The sequence below is a fragment of the Pinus tabuliformis genome, chromosome 7 (genome assembly GCF_031772625.1).
Source record: "Pinus tabuliformis cultivar Carrire ecotype Pingquan chromosome 7, CPIR1, whole genome shotgun sequence".
NCBI lineage: Eukaryota > Viridiplantae > Streptophyta > Pinopsida > Pinales > Pinaceae > Pinus > Pinus tabuliformis.
In genome coordinates, this window is record NC_142293.1 from 1,581,026,457 (window position 1) to 1,581,054,216 (window position 27,760).

Genomic DNA, 27,760 nt, shown 5'->3' on the forward strand with positions numbered 1-27,760 from the left:
GCCTTTTCGCGCTGACCCATACTTGGTTGTTCTTTTGATTGATGAGGTTTGTCAACCAGAGCCCAATACTTGCCAACTGTTGCATGAGGGAGTTGATCTTCTTTACACCCTTTGCAGAACCACTCTTTGATACCATGTTGAGAAATTGAAGGGCAATATAAATATTTGATTTCTCTTAACTATGACAACTGCTTGAGATATTATTTCTTTGGATTCTGCTTCTTATTGTTTATATGAATTATTATCTTCAAACAGTTACCAAAACAAGAAGATCAGAATACACAAGTACACAAAATATTGGCACCAAGCCAGGGCAAAAACCTCTCCTAAACATGAGAGGAAAAACCCTTTGAACTCTTTCTTATAGAATCTTTATTGAGAAATTACATGACCCAAACATTGACTCAGAAAATGCCTTCAACATCAAATGACAATACCTCCAAACATGTACCCAAACATACTGTATACTTCTGCGGTGAATTAGCTCTGTAGCATGAGGATGACAGTTAGCAACGATAGACTCAGATAGGCTCTTCTAGCCTCTCTCTATCCTTGCACTACATGAAGATCCTTCATACTTCGACAGAACGATGATTAGAGCTTGTCTCAAGGCTTCGTAATGCTAAAACAGTGACTGTCCCAATACAGCGAGAACATAACGCTTTTATATCAGAGTGTAGACATATATGTGAGTAGGGTTAGGGCTCTTCTAGCCCTACAATACCTTCGATATTTTCGGCAGTGATTTTCTCCTTGCAAATTCAGCTAGATCAGACCTTCAACCCAACAGATATACTCAAGAAATGAGATGCCCTTAACCTGGATCAGAATGCCGCAACCCGGATCAGACTGCCACAATAGAGAACAGGCTTGTGGATGAGGGAACAGACCTCCTCAATGACTGTGGCTACCCTTATCATCGACCCTTTCACTTCGCTTGTATTCACGAATGAGAAATGAAGTTGTTGTGTCTTGAAGAGGTGTCAACGCAGCCTATATATAGGCTTGCCTCCTCACCATTAAGCTGACGTGATCCTTTTAGCCGACGTGATCCTTGATTTAGTCGACGAGGTAATAAGAGGTTTCCCAAATTTCTTCAAGCGGTTTCTTTGCAACAAATCCGTGGGTACATGTTGAAGTATTTCATTGATGATCTAGAAGGGTTCTTGACTTACTTCAATTACATTTACACGAGTAATAATACATGACTATCTTCATTTTTACATGACTCATCTTAAGGCTCACAATTGGAGCCAAAACTTCTTGAGCATGAAACCCATGTCTCAAGCAGCAAGAAACACATCGTTACAATATTTGACATGATGAAGATCGAACCTAGTTACACTATTTTCAACAATTATGATTTACAAAGTACTACAAGGTTGCAATTACAAAGTAAGCCCACAATTCTAGTTATAATGATCAAATGCAAGATGAGGTGCAGGATCTAGTCTAACGTGAGATGCAAGATCTTGGTCAATTTGTATTAGATGCCTATTCTAAGTGAAATTCTTCTCCTCAATTGTTTTGAAGTAAGTCTCACCCAAGGTTGTAGAAAGAAGGTCCGAGGAAGGAGACTAAGGCCTCATTAACGATACCTCCTCTTGCTTCTAACGACCCAAGTGCCTCCGTTCCTACAAGGTATTTCCCACAAGAGAACTACAAGGTCACTTGTTTTAACCATTGAGTAAGGATCGAACCTTGCAAATTGGGTGGAGAAGGGTTTCCTAACTTTCTTTCCACCAAGCTTATGCTTGGAGGTAAGTTTTAACGAATGCATAACTAACTCTAGGATGCAAATGCAATTGCTTCACGAGAGACGATGGAATATGCTTCAACAAATTAAATTGCCAATATGCTTATAATCATAAAACAGAGACTTTCAAGATACTGGGTTGCTAGCAATGACAATATTCAATGAAACAACAGGAAATTATCTCAATGAAACAATAGAAATGGTAGAACAAATCCCACATTGCCAAAACTGTTTCAAGGATATCCTTCACTTACTTGGACAGTTGAGATAAGTAAAAGATTGACTTAGCAAAAACACACTTGTCAGATGGTGAATGAGATTGCTAATGAGACACAAGAATGAAAATCACTACTTAGATTAACCAATTATGTGCAAAATAAGAAAAGACCAAGTAGCAAATTTTCAAGAATGCAAGTTAGGAAATTATGTTAGGTTGCTTCAAACAAGTACAGTTATAGGCAAATTTTCAATATGAGCAATCTTAGATGATTTGCAATCCAACTTATGAAATATGCGCTTGAAACACAAGATTGCAAGATCTCCATAAGTTATATTACTTGCTTATTCACTTTACCAAATAGCAATTAGGAACAAAATGATCCACAAGTACAAAAAAAAAAATTAAAAGATTGCTAACAGTGATTTCAATGATTGTAATGCATTTTAAGGACCTGTGTGACAGGGTTCGGAGGACCTAAATGTTGAGGTTCGGAATTAGGCAAACTTAAATTTTTTTGTTAAAATTCGGTTAGGTTTGACCAGGTTCAGCTTCAGCGTTCACGTTCTCTGTGTTTAGGTTTTGTAATTATGAATGCGAGATAGACGGGTGTAATGGTCAGAGTAAATGACCTCCCTCTCTTGCGGCGACGATGATTTTGCTTATCCTTGCTACTATGATCGTGCACTTGCTACTTGTAGCTGAGCTCGAATTCGAACCCAAACCATGTGACATTGATAAGGACTAAACCATGAAATGCAAAAATGCTAGAGAGAGGCAATTATGCAATAGGATGCAGGAATGCAGTTAGTTAAGAGAGGAAACAGAGATGGTTAGTGGCTTAATGAGAAAGCGATCAAAGCTGTCCTTGAAAAGAGAAGAACTCAGATCAGTACCAATTTGTGTATCCAAGATGCACAATGATCAACTTTAAAATATGCACCAGTCCTCAAAGATATGTCAGTTCACTGCAGCCCACTGTCAGTTACGGGGAAGCAAGGAACAATAACCAATATTCAATATGCAAGTTTGATGCTAGAAGCACTGTGGGGAAGCCACCGCAAGAAGAAATCAGATCACTGTAAGCTAAGATCAGTCATCCAATAACAGTCTTTATCATCATAGATGCATGAAGCAGGAGCCAAAATTCTTGCCAAACTCTTATGACTATTTTATGATTATTATGTTATTTTATTAGTGTTTAGGGCTTATTGATATGAAATTTTTTGTGTGACTAGGTCCTGATGCAATACTTCAGATCTGATATGATTAGACAGTCTGCAATAGGTGATGTTTGGGAGAGGATCAAGGCTACAAAGCCCTGCAGCCCTCCAACAGCTGATATGTCAAGTGCAGTGATCAAACAACAAGGTTCAAGCCACAAACAAGTGTTAAAACCAATGTTGCAAACATCGCGATCGGGATTAAATTGGCGAGGGTCTGAAATCGGAAAAAATTGTAAAAATTGGGATAACATTGGTAAGCATTGGCAAAAAATAGTCAAAATTAAAAAAATACATTTATTTAAAAAAAAATTAGAAAATACAAAAATCGCAATTTTTTTCGAAAAAATCGGGATTAAATCGCTATTTTTTCAAAATGAAAAAATCGCCGATTTAATCGTTTCAGCGAAAAAATCGCGATTAAATTGCATTTTTCGCAACAGTGGTGAAAACCCTTCCAAAGCTCCACGGTACACCTGCAATCACAAAGAATTAGCCCTAGTCTAGAGTCAACAAACTATCAGACCTTAAGAATGGCTTGCGGCCAAGGCTATAGATGAAAGAGTTGCAACTTTTTCAATAAACGGCTGACAAGTATGAGAAATCTCAGCTTCAAAGGAGGATTGATAATTCAATGATATATCCACCTGCAAAACAAGAGATTAGATCTTGAAACACCAAAGGTCAGATCTGAAAATGACAAGCTCAAAAGCCCTCGATCTACGCAAAAAGTGACCCCTACTGTGTTCTCGACCAGATCTGAAAAGAGGGCATAAAAGACGCTGCCAGATCTGAAGATCACTCCAAAAAATTGCTAACTGAAGACTCAAACTAAATCTGAAGATTAGGCCCAGAAAGCTCACTGAAATACATGAAGGCCATATCTGAAAATGACACCTTGAAACCCTCACAGCCCGAGAAAAATTTATTTTAAATCTTAGATTTACATTTTATTAAAAGCTAACAGTAATTCAGGCTCAAACTTCTCAATTTGTTTTTTGGTTCCTTCAAATATTATCAGTCCCTGCTTCAGTTAGTAGAAATAGGCCTCGACTTTGTGAAAATTGCCCTGTTACCCACCACCTGTGGGTAGTATCCATAGGAGAAAGTTTTCTCCTAGAGGTCCTCAGCCAGCAGCTAGTAGCCCCTTGCAGCCACTAGATAGCGCAATGTGCTGTTGAGTTGGGGTAGCATCGGATGTGCTCTAGCCATGAAAATTGGTGGAGAGGCTAAAACACATGAGATCTCCAAGAGACCCAGAAATGGTTTGGGCAGATTCTAACCGGTTTGGGAGATATTAAAATAATATAAGTTACCTGACACGGGGATTTGGGATTCGTAGGATGATACGGGGATTCGAGTGTCAGATTCGGACACATTGACCCCCCGGAACAGGACACATAGGATTCGTTATATATTATTTTATTAGAAATATATATATATATATATATATATATATATATATATATATAAAAATTAGATATTTCTTACACAAATTCTCATTAATGATACAAGTTCATTGATTTCAAACATAGATCTTCATCTAGATGTTAGTTTTACTGTTTACAAAGTAAGTTAGTAACATTATAGCATGCATAGTACATACAAAATTCAAATATCTGCATAAACCCTCACAAACCTCATAAACCCTCCCAAACCTCATAAACCCTCATAAACCCTCACAAACCTCATAAACCCTCCCTCATAAACCTCATAAACCCTCACTTTTTTGGGATTCGAATCCCAAAATCGGGACATGATGTGTCCTAACGGGACACGACCGAGATTCGATGGTGTCCCGTTAGGACACGTGGCGTCCTATTTTTGGATTCGAATTGCCATCGAATTGTGTCAGATTCGCGGGATTTGGACACTTGGCTTGTTTTGGACGAATTTGGTTACATAGAAAATAATTAATATTTTTAATGGAATTCCTAAGTCTAAACTCAAGAAAAATAAAATATTAATGGGTATTAATATAAAACTGGGTTAGAAGGTTCTAAAGGACATGGATCAAGCCAAATCTAATCTTAGCTGTTGAGTAGAGATGTAATCTAGGCCGTTGAAGACTCAACAGAAAAAGTATAAGAGGAGGCTTGAGGGTCAATTGGAGAATACACTAGAGTGATGAGTCATTCGATTTACTAGAGCGGGGTTTGCTAAGTAAAGTCGAATCAGTGATCAGTTTGTAGCGAAGTGTAGTGAGCACTGGACAGAGAGGCAGAGATAGTGCTGAGAGATCAGCACAGAGACAGACACAGAAGCCAGAGCAGGCCAAGCAGAGGCCAGCAGAGATAGCGCAGAGGCCAGGGGGCTTAGGTCATCCACGCACTGGGCAACAGGAGTGACGCAAAGGGCTGTAGAGGCTGCGCAGTGCTTGAGAGGGGTGACGCAAAAGGTTCTGAGGCTAACGCAGAGGCCAAGAGGGCTGATGTAGTGCGTCAATGGTACTGGAGAGGGTTTCGTGGGGCGGGTTTTCTGAATACCTGCTTTCGAAAAGAGATGTATTACTGCCGGTTATTGTCGGGTGAGCCAGTTTGGCACCCAGTTGTACTCAAGGATGGACTACATAATAAAATAAACCCTCAAAATTGTTGCACCGGTTTTCCCGCATTGGGTTTTTTCGTGGACGAGTTGTCCAAAAATAACAGTGTCAGTTGTGTGTTTGCTATTTCTTTCAGCCAGTGTTACTTGGGAGCGGGGAGCGGGAGCGGGAGCGACCATTTTCAGAAGCTCCCGGTTTGGGAGCGAATCGGGGAGCGATTTTTTAAAAATATATATATTTTTTATATTTTTTAATTTTTGATACATATATGTCAACAAAAACATGTAGAATGATGAAATAGACATAAAAAACATAAAAAAACATAAATTGATCATTGAACCATATCACATCAATCATCTAGAAATTATAATCGTCATCAACCTTAGTAAAATAATAAATTAAAATAACATTCAATTCAATAACATTTATCATCATTGATCACCAAAGTAACAAGTTGTACTTGTAAGCCAAGTTTAACCATTACAAGAAGTAATATCGAAGATATTTCTAAGTCCTAACTTCTAACTGTTAACATGATATGAAATGTTAAAAATTTATAAAATGAAACATGAATAATGAGATGAAATGAAACAACTTTAGTCTTTCACAAAGCATCATATTCATAATTCACAATCATTACCAATGAGTTATAATTGCCAAGGCCCAACTTCAAACTTCAAATTTTCATTGTCACAGTCACCAGTGATATAATGTTTACAAAAAATATCATAATGTCATAATGATATGAAAGAGTCAAGAGTCAAGAGTCAAGGACTCAAAACTCAACACTGAACAGTTATGAAAACTAAAGTGACAAGTCACAAGTCTAATAGAAACTAAAAAAGACAAGTAAACTGTAAATCTACAAGTGGCCCTTGCCACGAGAGTCTCCAGGAGTATAAGTAGGTCTTGGCGGTCTTCTAGGAGTCTCCCGCCCAGACCGACGACCAGAACTAGAGCCTCCACGCGAGGGTGTCGATGGAGGTGGGGACAGCAATGGAACAAGACTCGGGCCCCGAGAACTGGATGGTGGAGGTGGAGGTGGCATGGCTGCTGCAGCTGCTTCAGCTTCATCCCGTACAAGCTCATCTTCTAGTTCTTCCATATGTACAATGCCATCTTCCAAATTGTCGTCCTCAGGGTGATTGTCCCAAATTTTATATGTGGGATCTTCATTAGCCCGATCACAGTAATGGCTCAACAACCTCAAATTGTAGTGCACATAAACCAAGCTTTCTGCTCGGTTTTCGTTGAGCCTGTTTCTTTTCACATTATGTATATAACTGTAGGTGCTCCAACACCTCTCTGCAGAAGAAGAATTTACAACCTGTGCAAGAACTTTCAATGCCAATTTTCGCAAAAGTCCGTCGCCGCCATATGTTTCCCACCATGTGAGAGAATCAAATTTATCTTTGTCGTCCATTGCATGGAAGTTACCATACAAACCACTGCCAGTGAAGTATCTGCCTATTTCAAGGCGCACAGCTGCACATTCCTCCCTGTCAGGCACCAACTTTTCTAATGCATCCAGATATCCTTTAGTTACCTCTCGATCTAAATGGGGTTTGGTCCTAACACCACCCCCTGCTGCAGGTTTGCCCAACCAAGAATCTGAGTAGTATTTTGGCGTAAGGATATACGCCAAGCAATGTAGTGGAAGGTTAAGCCTTTTCCACCGTTGACACACACAATCGTGAATCAGATTGTACAAGTCGGGATCTCTGTTATTAACAATGTCTTTTATTTCCCCCAACATGGTATCCATTTGCTCATACACCTCACCAATCACTGGTTTGTCTGTATCTGCAAACCGAATCATGTTATAAATTGGCTTGGTGAAATCCAATACCTGTCTCACAGTTGTCCAAAACTGCCCATCAAGAGCGGCCTCCTCCACCGTTTCAAAACCTGCAATGTCAGCTACATTTGTAGCCCTTTCCTTTAACACCTGCCAATTTGGACTTGATACCATGCTAGCTAAACCCTCTCTTACCTTCAAAAGGCGCCTGAAGGTGAGGTAATAGCTACCAAATCTAGTCCTTGCAATCTTCAGCAACTCCAATCTCGAGTGACTGCGGAAAAGGCCATGGGTATTGCTATGATTTGTAATAAATTTTATCATTTTTTTTCCTTTCTTGTACAAATCACCAATCCATTGGTATTGTTAATTTTTGTTTTTGACAATATCATGCAACAGAAGGTTCAATGTGTGAACCAAACATCCAGACCAAAATATGTTCGGGTATCTATCCTCAATAATTGCTCCCGCTGCCTTACAATTAGGAGCATTATCAGTGATGACTTGGATGACATTGTATGGGCCAATACGCTCAATTGTTTCAAGCAATGCTTCTGCAATGTTGATAGCGGTCTTGAACTTGTCTGAGTAATCATGTGCAGCTAGAAAAATGGGACCACTTCGGGACACAGCGAGAACACTTATCAATGGCTTGCCTTTTACATTTGTCCATCCATCAGATATAATGGACACCCCATTGTCAGTCCAAGAACTTGTCATTTTATTCAAAGAATGTGATATTTTTGCTTTTTCATGATCAAGGCCAACTGTTCTTGCCTTGTCATACCCAGGGCTCTTGTATCCTTTAGGGGCATCATTTATGGCAGAAACCATTTCGTGCCAATAAGGTGAGCGTAGAACATTGAATGGTATCCCATTTGCATAGAGGAACCTGTAAATTTTTGAATCCACATCATTCCTACACCCCTCATCAAGGAAATCTGATATGGTTCTACGGCGTAAAGATGATGACCCTGAGCCTCCATGTCCATATCCACTGCCTTGGGAGGATGCTGAAGGAGTTCTTTGTGAGCTTTCAAAGAAACCCCTTGATCTTTTTGCTTTGTATTGGGCGTCCTCCTCTTCCTTTATGTATTTGGCTCTATCTTCTGTTGACACCTTGTCGCAAGTTCTGATTCCTATTTGTTTCTCTCCATCCCATGCCCTTTTCCCGCAAAGGTGTCTTCTCAAACGGGTGTATGAGCCTGTGAAATCAGAATTGCAATGGGGGCAATGAAATTTAGTGGTTCCACCCCCTCTCCCTGCTTCAGGCCTCTGAACATATTTCCACAATGGAGTTTGGTCTTGTTTAGTTTTTTGACCCTCATGTTCACCCTCCTCCACATCCTCCTCACTGGGGTTTTCACCTATTTGACTTCCTCCGGCTTCTTCATCCACCTCTTCAGTTTCAGGCCCCCTCCGTTTCCTACTCTCCACCACCATAATAACCAGAAAAGGGACCAGGAAGAGGAAAATGCCAATAAAAATCCCCAGGTCCATCGTGTTTGATGTTTGTAGGGTTTGAGTCTTGAATCTGCAAATTAATTTAGTTTATTGGGATTAATTCATTTAATTTATTAATTTAATTTAAATTAATGATCTTTAAACTCAAACAGGTAAATTAAACTAACCAAACTAACCACCTAACCAGCTAAACTAACTAAATGATTAAGTTACTTACCTCTGCAAGCTTGCTCCTCGCTCCTTGGCACTTGCTCCTCGCTCCTCAGCTCTGGCTCCTTGCTCCTCAGCTCTTGCTCCTTGCTCCTTTGCTCTCAAACTCAAGCTCAATCTCATTGAAATGATTTTGTTTTGGCCCATTGGGCTTATAAATCCAAAAAAATAAGTTAAATTTTTTGTTTTTTTTCGGGTCCGCGGAATTTTTTTCCGCCGAATCGCTCCCGAATTTTTAAAATTCGCTCCCGGAGCGTTTTTTAATGCCCGGGAGCGATCAGGGAGCGATCGCTCCCCGATCGCTCCCGGGCATTAAAAAGCGCTTCGGGAGCGCGGGAGCGATCGCTCCCTGAAGCGCTCCCTCACAGACCAGGGAGCGCAAATTTTTTTACGGGAGCGCGCTCCCGAAAATCGCTCCCGTCCGGGAGCGATTTGGGGAGCGCGCTCCCGACCCGCTCCCGAGCCGCTCCCGCCCGGAGCGCGCTTCGGGAGCGGGTTCGAAGGGGGGGGGGCGCTCCCCCGCATCACTGCTTTCAGCTGTTGATCTGTAGATGGTTGAGACTGTATTGTGTTTATTTCGATGTTTATATGTTTAAATAATTCGTTTGTAATTAACAAGTAAGAGAAATAAACTAGAAGAATGTAGATAAAATTTCTAACGGATAGACTTAGAAATTTCAACATGTGCCTCCCGACCTGAAGGTATGGCTTTTCATGGCTTTTCATTGTGTAGTTGGGTAATTTTGTTTACTTATCATGGACACTTTTAAGTTTTGGGCATGGATTGGTGGGGGGATTCGGTAGAAATAGTGGGTTTGGTTTGTACTTTTGTCTCCTCTGTCCAATTTGATGGTTAGCCTTGTATCCTAGTCTCGTGGAATGTCCTTTATTGGCTACTAGCTTTAGGGGTGGCACTACATGGGAAACCTCGATTTTGGATGTGTGGTCCCGCTTCCCGGAACCATAGACATCACTACCCTTCGCTCATTATACCCGATTCACCATGTTTCCAATTCGGGTCCACATTTTCCCATTGGGTTCACAGGGAGTTAGCCTCCCTCTCCTCTTGTCCACACCTTGGGTTGGGCCTAGAATGATGCCCCAGAGGTTGATGCAGCTAAAAGAAAAAGAAAGAGCATAATTTGGCCACCCTCAACAGGATATGTACCATAAAATGAAAAAGATGGCAGGGACATACACATTTAGCATGTGGGCAAAAGCCAAACATGAGCTCTATCCCTATCATTATGGCAATCACCCTGGCTCCTAGGGTCCCTCATATTGACCCTTTTCATCATTAAGGAACCCATGATTGTCCCAACTCCTGGTGGGCGATGAACTTCCCCACCTTAAGGGGGTATTCACTGCTATATCTTACGCGTCATGCTCTCATCTCCTTTAGCCCCGAGTAGTTATAAAGAAAAATCAATAAAAGGCAAAAGACATATGAAGAAGGGTGGAAAAACAAAGGCCGGGGTAACTCATGTACCATGATTGCTCCCTCCTGCACTCATACACCCAAGTGTGGACTTCCCTTATTTCAACTATCCTTGTATTGTGGTATGTGGCTTGGAGCCTTCCCTTGATGCCCCATTATGTTCCACCATTATATCATGTGCCACCTACCACTTGATGGATGTACCATGGACATCTCACACCCTTTAAATGTAGAAACCACCTAATAGAGCCTTTGATTAACCCCCTTATAAAGCTTGGAGACACTTGTATATGCTAAATCTCACTATGGAAGGGCATGCCACTATGAAGTGTCCACTTGATTCCATGATTTGTAAGCTCTTTTACTCTATTACTCTAATGATTTGTTGTATAGGAAGGCGGGGGGATGCATTGGATCTTTATACAGGATTGCAGGTGGGTCTCCATTTGGGGTTTGGTTTCCCAATACGGGGTCCAAGCCCTTCAGAAGGTCATATTGGCATTTGTAGGGTGAGTGTCAAGAGCCATGGGCCTCCACCATAGCAGAGAGCAGATTTCCACTTCATGGATCCTTCAACACCAATCATTGATTGCTCGTGTTCCACCTTTTGGATGATGATGATGCACCTGGACCACCATGCCCAATCGGATTCACACTTACACCACACACTTGGCAGATGTTCCAGGGCACAAATGAGGATGTGTCTCACCATGAGAGACAAAGGGAGGGCATATGTCATCATTTTAGCCCTTACAAATGGTATACAAACATTATCGATCCACTTGGAGACCCATGAGGATGTCATTGTGCCCCCTGACCACTTGGGGTCACCACATTTGATTTGCCTAGATATCAAGGGGCCACCCCCTTGATCACTATGTTTGGAGCCTATTCTCTCACCTTGACACACTTTGGACTCCATAAGGCCTCTTCAATGGCCCAACGACTCATTGTATCTACTATTTTTCCCTCTTGAGTGGCTTATCTTTTTATTATGGAGCTATCTTGGTTGGCTTGTATTAAATTTAGATAACAATGGTATGTTTTATGCTTTAGCACAATTACTTCAATGTTCCTTTAGTAGCCCGATGACAATTTCAATTTAGTTTTCCAATAGAAATCACATTAACCATTAATCACATTAACAGTAACAATAGATAGAACATGAAACAAAACGTAGAAGACAAGCCAAGACAAGATGACACTAGATTGGCGAATGCCAGGGAAAAACCCTAATGTTGGGAAAACCCTTTGATCAAATCTTCTTATTATTATATCAAATGTTCAATAGAGAGAGTACAAAAAGTCAAAATTGACTTGCAAGTAGAAGATCAAAACAACCCTATCAAAGTTCTGCAATACTGTCCCAGTCAACAACAGTCAAATCAACCCTAACTAGAAAGTCAAAGGTGGTCAATGCAATAGTGAAACTTCTCCTTTGAAGCTCGGTCAAAGGCAGTGAAATTCGACCTCCAGCAGCGGTCAAAGTCAACGCAAAATAGTAAACATGTGGTCAAACTTGGTCAACCTGCAGTCAAACAGGCCCGCGGTCAATGCAGGTCAAATTCCTCGTTTTGTCTCATCTCATCTCTGCTCTGCTGAACACTGATATGAATAATGAAGAAGAATTGGTCGAGAGTGAGTCACAAGACATTACCACTCTCCACTGACAAATGCTAGTCTTGATCCCAGATCAAGTTGTTGAACACCATGCATCACAGACATAGGGAGTACGGCAGTACACTATGTGTCCATCGATAGCGCTATGGTCCCTATCCACGTTTCCCAACTCCTTGGCTTGATGAGAGGTACTTCCCATGAGTCTGAGACTACATGGGTAGGATGTACGCTGGGGCATCAACAGGAGAAGGTGAACCACTCATCCTTCTCATATGCCATAGGAGAAGGTGAACCACTCATCCTATGCATATGTCAATCGTAGGGGAAGGTGAACCACTCACCCTACACACATGTGTGATTAATCGTAGGGGAAGGTGAACCACTCAGCCTACACACATGTCATCATGGGGAATCACAGGGGAAGGTGAGCCACTCACCCTGTACATAGCGCACCAATAGGGGAAGGTGAACCACTGAACCTATGGTCACTCATAGCTCCAAGAAGAGTACCCCAAGCCCCTAGGAGCTCCTAAAGCTCAATGTCCAACTCAAGCGGGACCCCTCATAGGAGGATCTTTCCACGACCTCCAAGTCTCTTTCCGAAGGCTAGGAGTTTGACCTTCCCTAAGAGCTTCGTGAGGATGGCTGCATCCTGCTCATCGGTCTTGGTGTGTTGGAGCCATGTTGCTCCCTGTTGTACCATATCCCGGATAAAGTGGTACCTGATATCAATGTGCTTGGAGCGGTTGTGGAACACATGATTCTCTGAAAGGTGAATCCCACTCTGGTTGTCGCAGTATATCACAGTGGTATCCAACATGTGCTCAAATAGCTCACTAAAGAGTTTCCTCAACCACACAGCTTCACAACAGGCCATACTAGCTGCAATGTATTCGGCCTCGGCAGTGCTTAAAGCAATCGATATCTGCTTCTTGCTCATCCATCAAATCAAAGAAAACCCTTATGAGAAGCAACATCCTGATGTGCTCTTTCGATCCACCACACTGCCAGCCCAGTAAACATCAATATATCCATGTGGCCTCAAATTTTCAGCATTGTATTTCAGTCCATAGTTGATTTTTCCACGAAGATATCTCAAGAGATTCTTAGCAGCAATCCAATGTATGTGATGAGGCTCGACCATAAATTGACTCAATGTATTCACAACGAAGCATATGCCAGGATGAGAGTTTACCAAGAACATCAGGGCCCCCATAAGTTGTCTATATTCAGAAGGGTTTGCCAATTCAGGCCCAACAACACTTCCACATAGCTTCTTGAAGTTGAGTTCCATCAGAGTAGACACAAACTTGCAATCCACCATCCCACATCTCTCAAGTAGCTTCACAATGTGTCTTCCTTGAGAAAGGGAAATTTCACCTGGCTTTTGCTAGACCTCCAGACCTAGGAAGTAGTGCAACAGACCTAGGTCCTTCATCTCGAACTCAGAAGCCAACTCCCTCTTGCATTGATAAATGAGAGGGTATGCACCTGTTAGAAAGAGATCATCCACATAAAGGACCAAAATGAGAGGCATGTCCTTTTCAACCTTGAAGTATAAGTTAGGATCAACATCGTTGCTCGTAAATCCCCGCTTCATAAGATAGCTATTAATCCTCTCATACCAAGCCCTAGGGGCTTGCTTCAACCCGTAGAGGGCTTTTTTCAACTTGCATACATGTGTCCTTCGATCTTGTACTTCGAGCCCCTCAGGTTGTTCCAAATAGACTTCCTCCTTAAGTGAGTCATGCAAGAAAGCAGTCTTGACATCCTTGAGAGACAACAAGAGCAATAATCGATTGGATAGTAGTATATTGGGCAATAGGTGCAAATATGTTGTCATAGTTCATTCCTTCCTTTTGAGAGAAGCCTCGAGCAACGAACCTAGCCTTATATTTTTTAGCACTCCCATTAACTCCATGTTTAATTTTGTACAACCATTTTTAGATGACTATGGACTTGTCCTTTGGTCTAGGCACCACATCCCAAACATCATTTTTTATGATAGATTCATATCACATCCTTCTAGACTTATTGTTTACGTCTTCTTCAAATGTACATGGATCAGATTGAACAATAATACTCATAACAACTAAGTACCCTTGATCCCTGTTCGACTTCTTGCCTTCACGAAATGTCCCTCTTGGAGCAATATGTCTCTTAGCATATTTGAGCCACAAAGGTCTTTTCCTTGAGGTAGAGGGATCACTAGGTGGTGGATTAATGGGATCCATTGGGCCTTCAACATCAGGCATAGGTTCATTTGTAGGAGGTTCATCCTGTTTTTCCGCAGCATCATCATTATTATCCTTTGTTGGAATGGGGAGATCTCGGGCCTTCCCAAGGGTAGTATCTTCATCGAAGGTGACATCATGGCTAATTTCCACATCTCTTTGTCTAGGCACATAGATTCTATATGCCTTTGAATTTTCACTATATCCCACAAATATACCTTTCTTCCCAGATGCTTCTAACTTGTTTCTTTTCTCTTTAGGCACATGGAAATACACAGGACAACCAAATATTCTAAAATGAGAAATTTTAGGTTGCTTCCCAGAGAAAACTTCTTCAGGTGTCTTGAAATCCAGTGCATGATGCAGGCTCCTATTTTGAACCTACACGGTAGTGTTGGCAGTTTCTCCCCATAAGAACTTCGGTAGACCTTGATCATGAAGCATAGCATAGGTGACTTCGATGATTGTTCGATTCTTTCTTTCAACAACACCATTTTGCTCAGTAGTGTATGGAATGACTATCTCCCTCTTAATTCCAGTGTTACTGCAAAAGTCATTGAATTCATTTGATTCATATTCGGCTCCATTGTCGGTCCTCATTATGTTGATCTTCTTTCCTGTTTGATTTTCCACCAAGGCTTTGAAAGAATGGAACCATTTGAACACTTCGTCCTTCTTCTTCAAGAAGTAGATCCATGTTTTGCGAGAGAAGTCATCTACAAAAATTGCATAGTATAAGTAGCCTCCCAATGTTGTTACGAGCAACATTTCAGATAGGTCAGAATGGACCAATTGAAGAATATCAGAAGTTTGAATTTCACTTGAATGGAATGGTCCCCTTGTAAGTTTCCCAGTTGCACAACCCTCACAAACTCCTTCATGGTTCATGTTGAACTCTGGCATACCTGTGACCATCTTCCTTACCCTAGGTAAGGCTTTGCAATGAAGGTAGGCAAATCTTCGGTGCCATAATTCAGATTGAAGAGAAGTATCGCAAGTAAAGGCTCCCAAAGGACTTCCTCCAAATTGATAGGGACCTTCAACCCTAAATCCAAGTGTAAAAGCATCTTTAGGGTTTTTTTGTCAAATACGTACCTTTCCATCAATGAGTGCTGCCTTGAAGCCCTTATCTTCCATTGCAGAAATAGACACCAAGTTCTTCTTCAAATCAGGCACATACAACACTTCTTGTAGATGAATGGTTGACCTTGATTCAAGTGAAGAGTGACAAACCTATTCCTTTCACGGGATGGGTGGCATTATCTGGAATTTCTCGTTCTTTTGGGAGCTGACCATTTCCATCTCGAGCAGCAGGAGCATTCCTCTTTCCTTTATTGTTGAACCTGTTGTTCTTTTGATTGCCATTGCCTTTGAAGTTGTTGTGGTTGTTGTTGTCACCATCCCTTGGAGTATCCTTCTTGTGAGGGCACTCTCTAGCATAATGGCCATACCTATTGCAATTGTAGCACCTTCCTTTTCTTCCTTCTTTTCTTCCTTGTTTGAATCCTTGACCCTGTTTTCTTGGACTGACATTATTCTTCCTCTTAGCATGAGCAGAGAAGGCAATGGGATCATTTCCATTTGAGGGCTTGTCTCTCTCCATCATCCTTGTCTCTTCTTGAGTGCATCGAGCCAATAATTCATCGAAACTAGGAATTCTGTCATTGCTAAGAATGGTTGTGTTAAACACATCCCATGATCTTGGAAGACCTCCAAGTGAAATGAGAGTGAGTTCCCTATCAGCAATAACTTCTCCAATAGATAGAAAGTCATTCTTGATTTCAGTGATCCTCATGAAGTAGGATTAGATAGACTCCCATTTATCCATCTTGATGTCCTTCAACTTGTTCTTGAGAAAGAGGATTTGATTTGAATTGTTCACTTTGAACATCCCAACCAGCTTATCATACATCTCCTTAGATGTTCCTAAATCAGAAATATAAGCAACCAAATGCTTTTGAATGGAGTCTATAATAATTCTTTTAGCTTTGACCTCACCTTTCTTGTATTTTGTCTTTGCAGCAGCAGGTGCATTTGAAGGAGGCTCCACCACTCTTCCCTTCACATAGTCCATGGCATCATGCTCTTCGAAAGTCATCTTCCATGCATGATAGTCAGATTTGTCCTTGAGCTTATCCTCAGATTTGAAGTAAGATGTAGAAGCCATTGAAGCTAGATCAATAGTCTTGACCAACAGATCTCTCTTAGTGATTTCTTTTCTCTCTCTTGCTTGGGCTTTGTCTTCACCTGTGCTCTGATACCATGTTAAATTTAGATAACAATGGTATGTTCTATGCTTAGCACAATTACTTCAATGTTCCTTTAGCAACCCAATGACAATTTCAATTTAGTTTTCCAATAGCAATCACATTAACCATTAATCACATTGACAGTAACAATGGATAGAATATGAAACAAAATGCAGAAGACAAGCCAAGACAAGAGGACACCAGATTGGCGGATGACAGGGAAAAGCTCCAATGTGGGGAAAACCCTTTGATCAAATCTTCTTATTATTATATCAAATCTTCAACTGAGAGAGAGAGTACAAAAATTCAAAATTGACTTGCCAATAGAAGATCAAAACAACCGTGTCAAAGTTCTGCAATACTGTCCCAGTCAACAATAGTCAAATCAACCCTAACTAGAAATTCAAAGATGGTCAACGCAACAATAAAACTTCTCCTTTGAATCTCGGTTAAAGGTAGTCAAACTCGACCTCCGACAATAGTCAAAGTCAGCCAAAAACAATCATAAAAACTGTAGTCAAACTTCATCATCATGCGGTCAAACAAGCCTATGATTAACGCAAGTTAGAGTCCTCCTTTTGCCTCGGTTCTTGTGCCTAATAATGTGACCTGCTGAGACAGAAATTCACCTGGAAAATCAAAGTCAAAGGATGCCCAAAAAGTCAAAGTCAACGCTGGTCAAACTACAAAATTTTCCGAGATTTTCGGCCCTGCAATTCTTTCCTATAATTCAACCTCCTTGTGCCACACGTGGGAGAGAGAGAATGCCCAATGTTGTACGAACCAATGAGAGAAGGAGAGAGAATGTGTGAGTGATGATGATGCCAAATGAGGTGAGAGGTCACTTGTATTTATACAAGTCATTGAGGGTGAAGAGTCATGTCCATTGGGCTTCATGAGCCTACATGATGATGTGGCCAACCTGAACAATTTGCACATGTGTGGGCATAAATTCAAAATCATAGTTTTGCTTGTTCAAACGAGATGATCTTTATGCCAATTTTGGTCCTCTCGAAAAAAGAATTTAATGCAATCATCATCTCCATCAAATGAGCTATCCAAGGTGGAATTTGGCCCTAGTTGCCAATTTTAATAGCTTGTGACCAAGTCATGTGATTATTGTACATTATTTTATTATTTGGGGCTTAATTTGTTGATTTTTAATGTACCTTGAACAATTGGTTTCCCCTGGGTTAGTCTCTACCTAGGGAAAAGTGTCCAAAATAATTCTTTTCCTAAGTGTGACTTTATAAAGTGAAAGTGACTTTATAAGTGGTAAAGTCAATGTTAAATTATAAAGTGAAAAGTGACTTTAGACATAAAGTAAAATGTGGGTACTTTATTTAATGGGTGAGTTAAAAAATAAAAAATGAGAATTAAATGCACATTTATTCTCATCTCTTGATATAAATGAATCTGAGCCATTAGATATTAGGGTTGCCCAAAAGTCATTTAGGGAAACAAAAGGGGGAAAAGAAAAGAGAGACGACATTCATTCTTCATGAGCAGATTGGAGAAAGGAGGCTGAGAGCTGGAGAAAAGTTCTGAAGGAGAAATTTGTTGCAGCAAACTGAAGGATTGATTTCTGGGCAAAGCTGGGCATGGAAATCAAGGCATAGAAGACAACAGAAGGTACAATACGAACAACATTGAATGTTGTGAGCTGCACGCCATTCGAGAGAAGTTTTTGATTTTTTTTGAGAAAAAATCCGTACAGTGGTACGAAAATCCGCACAACCGTAACTGTACAGTACATATTTTGTTGGAAATAATACTGAGAGGGGGGGGTGAATCAGTATTATCAAATCAGATACTTTTCAATTTCACACTCAGATTCATATATGCGGCTTCAGATCAGTATATCAGCGTATAAACGCGACTGTGTTAAATGCAACTAGCGTACATGCAGTAATCTTATGATTTAGTTAGCTTATCTTCAGTAAATTCATCAGAACATTATTAACCATAATAACAGTAATCAGGTGCAGTAAAACAGAACAGATCATCACACATAAGAAGCACACATGAACACCAAGATATAAGTTGGAAACCCAATGTGGGTGAAAACCACCTGCTGCAATTCGTTTCTTTCTTCCTTTAATAAGAAACTTCTTTTACAATGTACTGGTGCAGTCCTTTACCAGCACGTAGGCTTCAACCTGCAGAGGGCTACAACCCTCTCTCGTTTTCCAGCTACTTCTGGAAGGGAGCTACAACCCCCTCAGCTCTTGTACTAGTTAATATACTAGTACGTAGGTGCTGACCTACAGAAGGCTACAACCTTCTTTTCTCCAGGGACCGCGTTTCATAAATTTTCAGACTGGATCCATGAGTACAAAACAATCACTGCTGCAATACAATCATCAACTTATACTTGCATCATAAATCTCTAAATCACCCAATACTGAATCACTGAAACCCTATCATCAAAAACACAGAACACAAACCAGAGCCCAGAACTCTGCAACAACCACTAGAATCAACAGCAACCTGAAACACACCAAATCTCATAATGCATATGCTACTTGACTATATCAAAACCGCGTGTGTACGCGCTTTCACTAGAGACAACCTGCATACAGATCTAAAGATAATTACTTATACCTTCGCTGTCATATCCAACCTTAGCCAAGCATCACAAATAGATAACCAGCAATACTAGATCTTCCCACTTCGTCAGACATCCATTCCTTCCTCCTCTCCTTTGCCTAATGATCTTCTCCTTATATAGGTTAGGCTTCTTTCAATACCACGGTCCAAAACCATAATAAATCAATACCATGGGCCCAATACTTGGGATCAATACTTCTGACGAGACACCATGGTCCAAAACCATAGGTTCAAATACCGAGGACTAACTACCACGGACCAAGACATAAGTTTTCCCACATGTATGTGCTTTTCCTTGCGTGAAAGTGCGTGTATACGCATACGCGTCTTCGGCACGTCCAACCCGCGTGTATACGCTGATTTGTCACAATGAACCTGCGTATATCTCTTTCTTGACCTGCTGTACTAAGATCTGTCCTCTGATTAAGTTGCCATCACCTGTATCAACCTCTGAGTGAGTTGCCATCAAGGACAACACTTGTATCATAATGCCAACATATTTTCAACTTCAAGTGGGCACGAAAATAGAGGCAAAGTGGGCACAGTTTTCAAGGAGTTTTGGGCTAAAGAAATAAGTTGTATTTTGCTGTTTTGTTTTGTCTGCAAATGTATTTTTCCTGAACTTCAAAGACAAATGAATTTGAAGAGCTCTTTAACAAGTTTTCCCTGGAGAAGATTGAAGGGGTTTTGCCTGGGTCTAAGTTGACCAAAAATTTGTGTGTATTTTCATGTGTATTGTTGGTCTGGTTATGCCCATATTTATTTTCAGCATGTGTTGACAGTCCCATGTGTTTTAATCTGAAAATTTCATTTCCAAAATTCTATATGTTGAATGTATGTTTATGGGAAAGGGCATTTCACTGAATGGGAGTGATAAGGTGAAATTAAAATTGGGTTTGGATTGTTGGAAACTTCTTTTTTTTGGTCATCAAATTTCAACATGGTATCAGAGCTACAGGCTAAAAATTGCAATTTGAACAACAGATAGTAGCTTGGGACAACAAACTAATATTTTGGGACAGCAAGGTGAAATTTCACATACACTGAACTTTTGGGACAACAAGGTGTGTTGGAAAGTTCATTTCTCCATTTTCTTGGTTTTGTAAATTTTGGATAGCAGTCTTGGCCATGTTCTTAAGGATAGAGGACAGAATGGATGGGATATCCAACTATGCTGTTTGGAAGGACAAAATTCAGACAGTGTTTGAGGAGGCAACCGTTTGGGACATAGTGCGGCAAGTGGTTGTACCTCCCATTGCTGCAGATGAACTTGTTGAATTCAGAAAAAATAATGCAAAGGCAAAAAGGATTCTAATGGAAAGTTTGAAGGATCATGTGGTTGCTTAGGTGAGAGGAAACACAAGCATATCAGATGTGGACAGCTCTAACCACTCTCTATCAGAGTACCAATGAGAGCAGGAAGATGGTACTCAAAGAACAATTTAAGAACATTAGGATGACAAAGGCTGAAAGTGTAGTTCATTATCTTGGCAGGGTCAAACAGGTATGTGATGATTTGACTGCTATAGGTGAGACAGTTAGACCCACAAAGTTAGTCAGGATAGCTGTAGTGGGACTTCCTAAGTCTTGGGAGGCAACAATTTGGGACATAGTGTGACAAGTGGTTGTACTTCCCACTGTTGCAGATGAGCTTGCTAAATTCATAAAAAATAATGCAAATGAAAAAAAGATTTTGATGGACAGTCTTAAGGATCATGTGGTTCCTCAGGTGAGAGGAAACACATATGCATATTAGATGTGGACTGCTCTAACCACTCTCTATCAGAGTACCAATGAAAGTAGGAAGATGGTACTCAAAGAACAATTGAAGAACATCAGGATGACAAAGGCTGAAAGTGTAGTTCATTATCTTGGCAGGGTCAAATAGGTACGTGATGATTTGACTGCTATTGGTGAGACAGTTGCACCCACAGAGTTAGTCAGGATAGCTGTAGCAGGACTTCCTAAGTCTTGGGAGGTCTTTGGAGATGTTGTTACCTCTAGGGAGAATCTTCCCAATTGGGACAGATTCTGGGATGATTGTGTGCAACATGAGATACGAAAGACTGACAGTGGTGGGGTGAAGATAGCAGATGAGGAGGATGTAGCCTTGACAACCAGGGGGAAGAACAAAGGGCAGGCCAAGAAAGGGGCCTCATCAGATGGGGCTAAGGAAAAGAAGAAGGAGAAGAAGAAAGTTACAGATATGTCCAAAGTCAAATGTTGGGCATGTCAGAAGATGGGACACTATGCTGCTACGTGTCTTGAGAGGAAGAACAAGGGGAAGAAGGGTATTGCAGCTTCAGTAGAGGTGGAGCAGTTTGCTTCACAGTTTGACCAAGACTTTGCATTTATTACTTTTACATCTAGTAGGAGTACATCATTTGATGTGTGGTACATAGACAGTGAGGCTTCTCGCCATATGACAGGTGCATGGGAGTTCTTTTCAGAGCTTGCAGAGAGGGCACTTGATATTGAGATTGTACTAGGAGATGACTGCACTGTGAACGCTGTTGGTGTGGGGACTGTGACCTTTGAGAGGGAGTCTTTGCCTCCTTTGAAGGTCATGGATGTTTTGTATGTTCCGGGGATGAAGAAGACCTCGATTTCAGTGTTTGCTATGGACGAGAAGGGGTTTGACGTCACCTTCTCAGGAGGGCAGGTATTGATGCATCCCAGGGGAGCTTCCATCACTTTGGCCAAAGTGATTGGAGTCCGCTCTGGGAAACTATACAGGTTTAGTTTTTAGTCGGCAGGAGCATTGGTGAGTAGCACATTTGGTAGCACTCACACTGGTACCACCAGCATTAGAGACTTGTGTGATTTATGGCACCGGAGGATGGCGCATATGCATCATGGAGCTTTGAGAGTACTGAGGGAGATCACTACTGGAGTTCCTGATTTTAGTGTCGAGCATTATGAGGTCTGCAAAGGGTGTTCTTTGGGCAAGTACACCAAGTTACCATTCCCAGTGAGTGACAACAGATCTACAGGTATACTAGACTTGATTCATACTGATGTTAGTGGCCGTATGTCTCATGTGTCTTTGGGTGGTTATGAGTATTATGTTATATTCATTGATGACTACTCTAGGAGGACTTGGATATATTTCCTGAAGACCAAGGGTGAGGTCTTCAGTCGCTTTAAAGAGTTCAAAGCTCTTGTGGAAAAGCAAACAGGTAGGAAGATTCGGGTCTTGAGGTCAGACAATGGTGGTGAGTACACCGATGGTGGGTTTTCTGACTTCTGTGCATAGGAGGGCATTAGGAGAGAGTTCATGGTTCCTTACAACCCCCAGTAGAATGGGGTGTCTAAAAGGAAGAACATAGCTATTGTTGGGGCTGCTAGAGCGATGATTCATGATTAGGGGTTGCCTTTATTTTTGTGGGTTGAGGCCTACAATACTGCTATTTATCTTCAGAACAAGAGTCCTCGTAGAGTATTGGGGAATATGACTCCGGAGAAGGCTTTCACTGGAGAGAAGCCTCATGTGGCACATCTTCGTATCTTTGGATGTCTCACATATTCTTATATCCCCAAGGAGCAGAGGACAAAGATGGAACCCATGGCAGAGAAGGGTATCTTTATGGGTTACAACGAGACTTCGAAGGCCTATCGGATCTTCATTCCTTCTAAACGAAGAGTGGTGATTAGGAGGGATGAGAGATAGTCACAGAGTTGTCCTCAGTAGGAGGTCAGGTATAAGGAGTAGGACTTCAGGGTTATGGATCGACTGGTACAAAAGGTACTTCAGTGTCAGTGACATCTGGGGCACCATTGGCAAATTCACCGAGCACTTCTTTAGGGAGTCCATAGGGACAGAGTTCACATGGAACTTCTGTTGACATAGGCACAGGTGCCAGTACAGGTTCTTTGAGGACAGATGCTGGTACAAACACAACGGGGTCAGTTGGCAGACCTTCAGGTTCACCAGACTGGGGGGCAGAGGATGAGGTTCCCTATGGAGAAGCTTCTTTAGGGAAGAGGAGGCCCATGTGGCTTCAAGACACCTTGAAGGAAGCGGGGTCTGTTGGTCCTCCGAAGAGGGTGAATAGGGAGAGTGCGCCACTTGAGCAGTTTTGCAGTTGTGTAGCCAAGGCTACCAACATTGTTGACTCTAAGCTTACTAGCTATGAGGAGGCTTCCAGCCAGGAGGTATGGAGAGAGGCTATGGTGGCGGAGTATGCCTCTATCATTAAGAACAATGTTTGGGAAGTGGTGCCTAGGCTTGAGGGCAAGTCAGTTGTGACTTCCAGGTGGCTCTACAAGATCAAGCATGCTGTGGATGGCAGCATTGAGAAGTTCAAGGTGAGGTTTGTGGCTAGAGGGTTCTCATAGATAGAGGGAGTTGACTATGATGAGACCATCGCTCCCGTAGCTCAGTACACTTCTATCTGGTAGCAGATCCATCAGATGGATGTGAAGACCTCATTTCTGAACGAAGTTATAGAGGAGGAGGTGTGTGTTGAGCAGCCACAGGGCTTTTAGGTACTTGGGCAGGAGACCCATGTATGTCGGTTGAGGCGAGCACTCTATGGACTTAAGCAAGCTCCGAGAGGTTGGTATTTGAGGATTGATACTTACTTGCAGCAGATGGGTTTCACCCAGAGTGGGATCCGATTATCAGAGAATCTCATGTTTCATGATCACTCCAAGCATATAGATATCAGGTACCAATTTATCCGGGATATTGTACAACGAGGAGCAATAAGGCTCCATCACATTGGGATTGATGAGCATGTCACCGATATTCTAACAAAGCCCCTGGGGAAGGTCAAGTTCTTGGCCTTCCGAGAACGACTTGGAGTCGTGGAGAGACCCTCTTGTGAGGGTCCTATATGAGATGGACATTAAGCTCTGGGAGCTCTGGGGGGCTTGGGGTACTTCTTGGAGCAATGAGCAACCGTAGTGTGAGTGGTTCAACCTTCCCTTAGTGGTTTGCTATGTACAGGGTGAGTGGTTCAACCTTCCCCTGCAATACCCCTTTGCGACATGTAGGCAGGATGAGTGGCTCATCCTTCTCTTGCTTGAGACATCCTACCCATCAGTCTGGGGCTCATGGGAAGTACCTCTCATTTGGCCAACGAGTAGGGAAATGAATATAAGGCAACCCCTTGTGATATGGGTGACCCTTGAAACCATAACTTGTTATAGGGTCATTGCAAATGAACCTTGATGCAAATCTTGTAGTACGGGAAAAATTGCAAGGGACAAGAACTTAAGCCGTAGTAGTAAACCAAAATATCCTATTCCAGTTTGTGATAGATATAGAAACCCTAACATGCTAAACATAGCCACAAAACCCAAAGCAAGTTGTGATATATATATATATATATATATTTCAATTTTTGGGTTATTTATATAAATTAGGGATTCATTTTTTACACTAACCAGTCTAAATTTATTAATAACAACTATGCCAACTCACGCAAAATTGAAAAAATTCAACAAGAAAGTGAAAAATGTAAACGCCAGAGAATTAAAAGAGGGTGTAGAAGAATATAAGGAGGACCTAAAACACATAAATACAAGATTGGATAATTAGCAAGGTGATAACACCTTTAGATGGAACAATTTGAGGAGGATGAGAATCAAGGACAATGTTAGACTGCAAACCCTTGAAAATGAACTTAATGAAATATTGAAAATACTAAGAAATATGCAAGCACAATCAATATCATCCGGAAACATGTTGTTTCTCTTTTAAGTTTTACTCCACCTCAAGGACATGCTAGAATATCTATAATTACAAATAATGGGGCACCCTTAGGGCATTATAACAAGGTCAAAATTGAAATGTCAACATTCGATGGTCAAGGTAATAGTAACGTCACAAGATGGATAAACAAAGTCAACAAATATTTTTGAATTACACCATTTTTCAAGATGCTGAAGAAATAAATTGCCATGATTTATTTGGATGGATTTTCATACGATCAGTTCTTGTGAAGGACAACCTAGACAACTAATATCTTTGTAAATTGGCAAAAGTTCAAAATAGATTAAAAGGTTTTAGGGCATAGAAGAAAAAGACTTATTTGTGAAATTTATCAATCTACAACAAAATAGGGTATTAGAAGAATATCAATGGGAAGTCTTGACAACATGTGAATCGATTCTATGTTGAGAGTGTTTGTGTTTGTAGCTCACACAGGTATTTCCATGAGGGTGTCTACTTATGGAAATCATCATTAAAAGTATCCTATGTCTTTTGCTAAGTTGCACTGAAACGGATACGGATACGACAAATTTTCAAAAAATCTGGATACGATACGACACGACAAATTTTTAAAAAATCTGGACATAATCATAATCATGAATTCAACATAAACAAATCATCATCATCAATTCAGCATAAACATTGTCATCATCATTAACATTTACTATAACATTCAACATATTATCATCATCATTAGTAATGTAATGATTAATCAGAAATGCTACAACCTTTGTGCTTTCTGGTCCAACTCCTTCAAAGAACGTGTCATGCATGGCAGATGGTATCCATCTTCCTTGCATGACAATTAAAAGGCCCATGGGATCATTGGGATATTCTGTCAAGACCTATTTGAACATTTCAATCTTCTCAATGTCAGCTTGGTCTCTTGACTATATGCAGGCAAAAGATTGGCTAGAGAAGATTTGTTATATTGGAGGGATTTACGAAATCAAGAGCAAAACCAGTGACAATTAACAAAACCTTGACCAAACTGAAAATTATTGCTCAAATAAATCTCTTTATGAAGACATTAATCAAACCCTTCTGTTTGTATTTTTGAACATCTATCTTTTCCTGTTTGTATAAATTTTTGAACAAATTTTCATGCGTTTTAACAAATGAACATAGTGCTCTCTCTCTCTCTGGATTTTTTTTTTTCTTTTTTATATGTTGAACATGTATGGTCTATTGTCAAGGCTGCGAAATTCCATAATCTAAATATTGTCATATGCATTGTTTGACCCTGTAGACACTAATGCAAGCATTTTTATTATTTTTCCAATCTCTCCATGTCCTTTCAGACACACATGCATGTAGTGTGTTAAAGTGCATTTAAGTCTCTCTTGTCTATACATATATGCAAATTTACATGACTTTAATCATGCTGTTACCAGAGTATACTTATATGTATATTTTCTTATACTGGTTCTTGAAGGTGTGGCAATTATATTTGCTATGAAGGTGTGGCAATTATATTTGCTATGTTACAGTTATATTTACTGTGTTCATATGATTTCAAACCATACACATGAAATTCATGATCTGCTCTGGAATATGACAGAGATTACTGCAAGAGAGTTTTTGTATAAAATGCGAAAGACTTGTTATATGTCATTGAGTATAAATAGTGTTCCTTTACCATTAAGTCATTTAATTGTTTCTGTATGGTAATGTCAGAGAGCGCTCTGAAACACGAGCAGAAATAGCAGCTCGCAGAGAGCGACAGCGTATGGCAAGGCGTGTTAGACAGCTGAGTTTGGAAGAAGCAGCTCTGCGAGAAATGGAGCTTCTCCAAGAGCTTGATAGGTTGGTGTTTAAGTTCTTGTATGCCTGTTTATTTGAGATGTTTCCAAACTTTACAGAACAAAATAAATAGTCTGTTAAATTTTCTGTGGTTGAGGCTGAAAATGCTTAGCTGGTAAGCATCATTGTGAGTTTCACTCTGTATTAACATGATATTGTTATACTTGAGATTGTCTACACTTCAAATTCTGTATTTTGGCTAATGCTTACATGTTTTCTTCTGGAATAATACAGGGAAAAAGTTGCTGAAGCTGAGCGTGAGATTGAGAGACAAAGATTGCTAGAGAAAGAGCGCTCTAAAACTAGAGAGTTGCGTTATAATCTTGAACTGGAAGTTGAAAGACGAGCACAGGTTGGTTGCATGTTTCATTATAAAATCATTTTGAATGGGAGTAGCTTTAATATTGATTTCTCTATGGAAACATTTCTTAGAGGCATCTTCCAGAGCATAAATATTTTGTCAAAATGAATTAGCTAAGTACAAGCAAATGGCCTTAACAGTAATGAAACTTGAAATTAGGGCCAGGGTTTTAATGATCTAGCTAGCTTAGAATGACTATAGACAGTAGAATGTCTCTCAATGGAAAGTGCTAGGTTGCTTGCTATAATCTGTGATTAAGTAAATGCAAAATAGTATCATTTTAAAACAGTTCTTCTTGACTGTATGGAAATAACATTTGGAGACCACTAGGTTTAGGTACCACACAATTTTGAAAGTTAAAATATTGGCTAATATAAGATATCCCTCCATTCTTCCCAAGGAGAAAAGATTATATATGCATTAATTTTTGGGAATTTAATATTAGATATCAACATTTTTCTAGGTCCCCCCCACCCCCTTTTTTCCCTAGAATATCTGGATGGAGTGCGTCTC

At 40.6% G+C, this 27,760-nt stretch overlaps 1 protein-coding gene across 1 annotated transcript in view; it reads left to right on the forward strand.

Moving 5' to 3' along the window:
* The window catches only part of LOC149254117 (uncharacterized), a 342,370-nt gene that overhangs the window by 247,312 nt on the left and 67,298 nt on the right, over positions 1-27,760 (forward strand). Inside the window, 2 exon segments of the mRNA XM_089460071.1 lie at positions 26,761-26,889; positions 27,121-27,238. Of these exon segments, the coding sequence (XP_089316197.1) occupies positions 26,761-26,889; positions 27,121-27,238 (247 nt within the window).